Genomic DNA, 7,089 nt, shown 5'->3' with positions numbered 1-7,089 from the left:
ATGGCTGGGAGTTTGCAGAGTGGCCCGCGGCCCCGGGGCCCGGCTCGCCCTAGGGAGGGCGAGGGGGGGCGCGGGGGGCCGGGGATGGCCCCGGCGGGCTGGGGCCGGGGCCCCCTGCTCTGGGGGCTGCTGCTGCTGCTGCTGGGCCTGGGCCCGGGGCCGCCCGCCTGCCGCGGGGCGCAGCTCAACGCCTCGGCCGCCCGGGACCGCTGCAAGCGAGCGGCGCCCTGCGAGCGCCTCCGCTCCAGCGTTTGCCTGGGCTCGGCGCTGCCCTACGCCGCCACCTCCACGCTGCTGGCCGCCGACTCGGGCTCCCAGGAGGAGGCGCACGACAAGCTGCTGCTCTGGTCCGGTACGAGGGCGGGGGGCTGGGAGCTAATGCATGGGGAGGCGGGCAGGGCATGGGGGGCTGGGGGGCCAGGGGAGGGAGGGACAGGCATGGGGAGGGGGCAATGCAGGGGCAGGGCATAGGTGGCTGAGGGTTAATGCAGGGGGGACAGAGCATGGGGGGCTGGGGGCTAGTGCAGGGGGATAGGATATGGGGGGCAGGGCATAGGGGGCCGAGGGCCAATGCGGGGGGGGCAGAGCATGAGGCCTGGGGGCCAAAGCAGGGTGAGGGGGCCTGGTATGGGGGGGCAATGCAGGGGGAACGGGCAGGGCATGGGGAGCTGGGGGTTAACGCAGGGGGAGGGGGCAGGACATAGGGGTCTGGGGGCCAATGCAGGGGAGTAGGTAATGGGGACGGGGCCAAATGCATGGGGGCAAATTCAGGGGAAGCAGGCAGGTCATGTAGGGAGCACTGTGGGAAGGGGCAGGGCATGGGGGAAGGGCTGGGGGCAAATGGAGGGGGAGGTCATGCAGGAGGCTTGGGGAAGGGGAGATATCATGTAGGACTGGGGCGCAAATGCAGCAGGAGGGGGCAGATCATGAGGAGAACATGGGGGGAAGGAGCACATCAGAGGAGGCCGAGGGGAAATGCAGGAGGAAGAGGACACTGGGAGGAGGGTGCATGTCCCGCAGGGGGCATCGGAGGAAGGGGCACATCATGGGGTGCTGGGGGCAAATGCAGGAGGTATTGGGGGGAAGTGCAGGGAGGGCAAAGGACAAGGGAGCCTGGAGGAGCATGGGGACAGGCCATACAGGGGGTTACGGGGCCATTGGGTCCAAATGGAGTGGGTATTTCAGGGCACACCATACAGGGGTAGATCACTTGGGCAGTGGGTGGGTGAGCGCAGGTGGCAATGGGGAGAGAAGAAGCCAAGCTCACGGGGGGCTTGGGGAATTGGGGGGCAGGTCAGAGGGGAATGTAGTTCTTACAGATGCATCCTGGGCTCCCTTTATTCCCTTGGCTGTAATGCACCAGCTTAAAGCGGCTGGGCCTACCTTAGTGGTAAGAGCCTTCTACTGCTGCCAGCTGGCAGAGAGATTCCTTTAGCTCAAGCGTCACCGGTCTGTACTTTTGGTACTGATGGTCCAGGGTTCAGGCCCCACCGACAGCGTGCAATGTGTCGTCACACCAGCCCTACGGTGACCCTAGGTTCATACGGTGCCCAGCTATGTGGGACAGCGGATGGCACGCTGGGTGCAGCGCTCGGATGTGCAGAGGTGGCCAGGAAAGCAACTGGTAATTCCCACTGGTGGCTTCCCTGAGCAGGTCTGCACTTGGAAGTGCAAAGGGGAAAGTTGGTTCTTTGCGCTCTCCAGCCAGGGTCTGGGTGTTTTCCTGCGGCTTGCCTGCCCTCAGGACTGGGCAGTTTCACAGCTGATCCGCAGGCAGAACGGGGGGTTGCTTTGCTTCTCCCCAGTAAATCTGTTGCTCTTCCATGCAGCCAGGAGGGCCAGGACCAGCCTTCCATTGTTGTCTGTAATCTAAAGAGGTAGGAGCCAGTGGTTACCAGGGGCAATTCCATAGAGCCACTTCTCCGGGGCTTCAATGAATCCTGATCGCAGCAGCAGCAGCTGATTCCCAGCCCCAGAGGGGGAACCCTCCGAAGGCCGCTGTCCCTGGAGCAGGGCTTTGGAGCTGGGCTCCGGCTCCGCTCCAGCTCCAGCCAAAAACCTGCAGCTCCACTGCTCCGGAGCTGCTCCAGGGGCTCCGCTCCAAGGCCCTGCCCTGGAGGCTGAGGGTGGAAAGATGGGGAGGGAATTGGTCAGGTGCAAATGAGGGAGCTGGGGGAATTGGGTGGCTTAGGACAGTGGTTCTCAACCAGCGGGACACGTACCCCTTGGGGTACGCAAAGGTCTTCCAGGGGTTACATTGACTTATCTAGATATTGGCCTAGCTTTCCAACAGGCAGCATCAAAAGCATTAGTGAAGTCAGTACCAACTAAAATTTCATACAGACAATGACTGGTTTAGACTGCTCTATATAGTAGACACGGACATGTAAGTACAGTATTTACAGTCCAATTGACTTATTGTAGTTATGTGGTCAATGAGAAAGTCAGCAATTTGTCAGTAATAGTGTGCTGGGACCCTTGTATTTTTGTCTGATTTTGTAGCCAGGTCGTTTTTAAGTGAGGTGGAAGCAAGTGTGCGCAAGACAAATCAGACTCCTGAAAGGGGGACAGTCATCTGGAAAGGGTGAGAGTCACTGGCTTAGGAGACTGGTAATGAGCCGTTGTCTCTTTCCTTGATCTCTAGTATGCCCGTTCTGACCCGGCCTGTGTCAGGAGGAGCTGTAAGTCACCACCTGCGATGAGATGGTAGTCTCAGCCTAACTCCTAGGAAACAAAACCAGGGTTGGCCCCCTCGTTAGAACTCCCAAGAGCGTGGGCCGTGAAAGCCTCCTGGGGCGGGTGTCAGGAGTCGGACGTACTAGTTTGGGGCTGTGAACGGTGCTGTTGCTGTGGCTGTGCCCGGGGGGTGGCTGAATGGAGAACTTCACTCCCCGAGTGCGTCTGGCGGGTTTCACCGTGATAAGATCAGGGCACACCAAACGAAATGAGCTTTTGCTGCCCCGGTGGTCTGGGGCGCCCCTTTTGTTCCGAGCATTCATCAGCACACCCTGAGGCGTGGGGGCAGCCAACCTTTCCCCAGCCGACACTTGCACGAGCAATCTGCTAGGATCCCATGCACCAAATCTAATTTGCATTAGCTGGAGCGCACTGGAACTGGCCACATCTTTTGTATCTATGTGCATACTATTGAAGCTACAGAGCCCTGCATGCAACAGGACCAGGCACTGGACGCGGGGCAAGCAGTGTCCATAGGATGCACCTCCTTGTTAAAGACGGAAGAGGTCCATGTATCCTAGATGGAGGAAACCAACAGCACCAACTGGCTTGCAGTGTATGAGGGTCATACGTGGCGAACATTGTCTCTGCCTGAACTCACGTTGCACTGTTGTTATTAGCATAGTCTCCTTTTTGGACCCTGTGCCTGTAGACAAAGCTACCAGGAATCAGATTTAGATTAAATCTTGCTAACTGTAAGACCAGCCGGACCATGGAACAGGCGCCTAGGGGAGGTCGGGGAATCTCTGTCACTGGAGGTTTTCGAAAAGAGACCGGGTCGCCATCTGTCTTGGCAAAAAGAAGAGGAGGACTTGTGGCACCTTAGAGACTAACCAATTTATTTGAGCATAAGCTTTCGTGAGCTACAGTTCACTCGATGAAGTGAGCTGTAGCTCACGAAAGCTTATGCTCAAATAAATTGGTTAGTCTCTAAGGTGCCACAAGTACTCCTTTTCTTTTTGCGAATACAGACTAACACGGCTGTTACTCTGAAACCTGTCATCTGTCTTGGGTGGTTTATCTTGCCTCTTGGCAGAGGGTTAGAGCAGATGACCCTTGCGGTCCTGTCTAACCCTAGGGTTCTCTGATTCTGGGCTGGAGAGCCTAGTCGGTGTGATTGAACCCTCCTTTAGATGTGCCCACTGGACTCTGTATCCCAAATTCGTCTGAGTTGTTAGAGCTGTCGTCAGCTATCCCTCAACACGAGGATGATATCGGGGAGGTGGGGGGAGAGTTATAGCTCTAGGAAGGTAGAGGTGCCCATATCTGAGTCAACCAGTGGTTCGTCTGGCATGCCGTGTGCTCTAGAGGAAGCCGAAAAGGACCACACAATGTATTCCTGGTGCTCCAATACCATGGTGATGGATGCAGCATGAGAACCTGCCTCTGTGTATGTGTTTTGATACAGACCAATGCAAAGTTCTACACCTAGAAACAGAGAACATGGGACATTGCCACAGTGTGGGGGACTGCATCCTGGAAAGCAATGACTGTGGAAGTGGGCAAGCTACTCAAAATGAGCTCCCAGTGCCATCCTGTTGCAAAAGGGCCAACATGGGCCTGGAATGTGTAAACAGGGTGGGTGGGGAATAGGAGAAAGGAGGTGATTTTACCTGTGTCAGTGGCAAAATACTGGAATACCTTGTCCAGGCCTAGCCTCCGCGTTTGAAAAAGAACGTTGAAAAATTGCAGCGGGTGCAGGGAAGAGCCGCAGAAATGGAGAAAATGCCTCACAATGAGGGACCGAAAGAGCTCTGTCCGTTTACCTTCTCCAAAAGAAGCCCAAGAGGTGACTTGATGACAGTGTATGACGGCATCCATGGGGAGGAAATACGGGGTCCTAACGTCGTCTTTAACAAATAGTGAATTCGCCAGCTCTTGCTGTCTTCAGATCAGACCTGGAGGGAGGCCTGTCGGGAAGATACGCTTAAGTCAAATGCAAGTGATTGGCTCAGCCCAGGGGAAATCGGGGGAAATGTTGTGGCCTGAGTTACACAGGAGGGCAGGCTGATCTAATGGCCCCTTCGGGCCTTGAACTCTGTGACTATAGAGCAACACTGTATCACAGGAAGACATTTATACCTGATTCCCTCAATTCGTGGCCTGAAGCATTGACAGCCCCGGTCATTTTTTTTTTCCTTTGCTGCTGTGATCTGCAAATGCTAGTGAAGTAGCAAGACCCATTCCGCTCCCAGCCCTGTTTGGATCCCCCTCTAACTTGTCTTTAGGTTTCAATGCAAAGTAGGGAATAGGCTTAATTTGATTTTTTTTTTTTTTTAAATCTCTAAATACAAAAAGCATTAAAAAAAAGAACAGGAGGACTTGTGGCACCTTAGAGACTAACAAATTTATCTGAGCATAAGCTTTCGTGGGCTACAGCTCACTTCAGACTAACACGGCTGCTCCTCTGAAACCTGTCAAAAAGCATTAAAGGTTTCGTTGGCCGGAGCTTGGTCACTGGGGCAGTGGGGGTGAGTCTCCTTAGCCGACTTCATGACTCCTTTGCGGGCAGCAGGGTTTTCTGCAGCTTGCGCTTCTTGAAGAAGCTGTCGGGTTGGGCTTTTCAAAAACCCTCCACGTTGGCCTAACTCAGGTGAGCCCTTTGGAAAACCTCGCATGGGGTTGCCACAGAAAACTCCTTCCAGCAATGCCAGCCTTTCTCAGAGGCTTGATATCCTCTAGGGACTGTGACGTTCTGTGGAGGGGTCGGTCAGCTGCAGCAGATTGGGGCTTACGGCATCAGCTGACGCAGATTCCAACAGGCACAGGCAAACGGTGCATTCGCAACTGCCTGGAAAGGAGCCAGCCCTGCCTCCTGGCTGGCAACGGTTCTAGGATCCCTTCCCCAGCCCTCGGTGCCCACTGGGAGGGGAAGGTTCCCCCTGTCCTCTCTTCTGAGCCTGTGTGGAGGGAGGAAAGGAGCCCCTGTTGGGAAGCAAAGGGGTGCTGGGGCCCCTGCATTCCCCGGCTCGCACAGAGCGTGTTGGGCTGGCGGATGAAGTAAGGGGTGGCTCGGTGCACCGGGGCATTCTCCAGAGGGCTCCTACTCCAGGCATACATTATACTAAAAAGCTCCCCGTACTTGGAGGGAAGACGTGCTCTTTCCCAGGGTGGCCCGGGAGCTGCCTTTTTCTTTCCTCTTGGAGCTAGTGGGGTGCCCCGGCTGTGCCCCCAGCCTTGTGACCACGGCCCTGCAACAGAGCAGGAGCGGGAAAGCTGGAGTGAAGGATCTCTCCAGCATGGAGGCAGCCCAGTGGCCAGCCTATAAGATGAACCCCGCTCCCCAGGATCAATATCGGACGTTGGTGTATATAAGGCTTGGGCCTGCTCTAGTGACTTCCGACTGAGGATCTCATCCCGTGTTACAGGCACGTCGGTGAGCTAGGGAAGTGTTATCCCTGTTGGACAGGTGATGTGATGGGCAGCGTGTCACACAGAGAATCCATGGCAGAGCTGGGAGTGGAACCAGGTCCGCTCCTCGAGGTGGGGATAGATCCCAGGAGTCCTGGCACCCAGGTCCATATTTTGACCATTGGACCAGACTCCCCTTTCCGCAGAGAATGCATGGTCTGCTTGTTGCTAGGAGTGAGAGAGGAGAGCAGCTTTCGGTGTCTGAGAGATGAGCTCTCGAGTGTGTTTGTGTCTCATTTAGCACAGACAGTAAATAGAAGAGCCTAAGCGTTTCTGTGGCCAGTGCATGGTTAATGCAGGCTGCAGAATCAAGGCCGGCTAGACAGCCGAGCCCTCTGCTAGCAAATCTCCTCCCCCTACCATCCTCGTCACCTCTTCGCCTTCTCTTCGGTGAATTAAATAGACTGAGCTTCTCTAACCTGTCGCTGTAAGGCCGGTTTCCCAGACCTCAGATCATTCTTGTTCGAACAGCAGGATTCAGCAGTTCGGCCCCAAATAAGTGGCTTCCCATCCCAGTCTGCGCTCACGCTCACCTCTCATCCCCTTCCAGGAGGTCCCCCTGTCACATTTCAGGTAGGACGCCTGATCTGAACTTTCCTCTAAACCTTCCCCTCTGCCTCCGCACCCAGTTGCTGCCGAAAAGCTCCCTGCGCCCAGCCTGGATACCTCCTCCACTCCCATCCCGTGAGCCACACCCCTCGTCCTCTATGTTCACTTTGCCGTCTGTCTCAGCGGCTGCCTCCCCTCCGAGTCCCCACGCAGCAACACCCTCTCCTCCCTCCGTCCCTGTTCTCAGCTCCTGTCCGCCCATCTCTCTTCCCACCTTCTTCCAGGCCTCTCCCCCTTGGATCTCCTCCCTCTCCTGCACGAGTCACCAGGCAGCCTCCATCTCCATGTCCAGACCTTCTGCCAAAGCTGGTTCTGGTGTACGAATCCATGAGG

General features: G+C 56.1%; 1 protein-coding gene across 1 annotated transcript in view; it reads left to right on the top strand.

Moving 5' to 3' along the window:
• Window positions 1-7,089, top strand: part of SMO (smoothened, frizzled class receptor) — a 28,885-nt gene continuing 21,796 nt past the window's right edge. Inside the window, exon 1 of the mRNA XM_077807923.1 lies at window positions 1-352. Within this exon, the coding sequence (XP_077664049.1) occupies window positions 1-352 (352 nt within the window). The remainder of the gene's footprint in view (window positions 353-7,089) is intronic.

The sequence above is a fragment of the Eretmochelys imbricata genome, chromosome 1 (assembly GCF_965152235.1).
Source record: "Eretmochelys imbricata isolate rEreImb1 chromosome 1, rEreImb1.hap1, whole genome shotgun sequence".
NCBI lineage: Eukaryota > Metazoa > Chordata > Testudines > Cheloniidae > Eretmochelys > Eretmochelys imbricata.
This window is presented reverse-complemented; position numbering and strand designations above follow the sequence as displayed.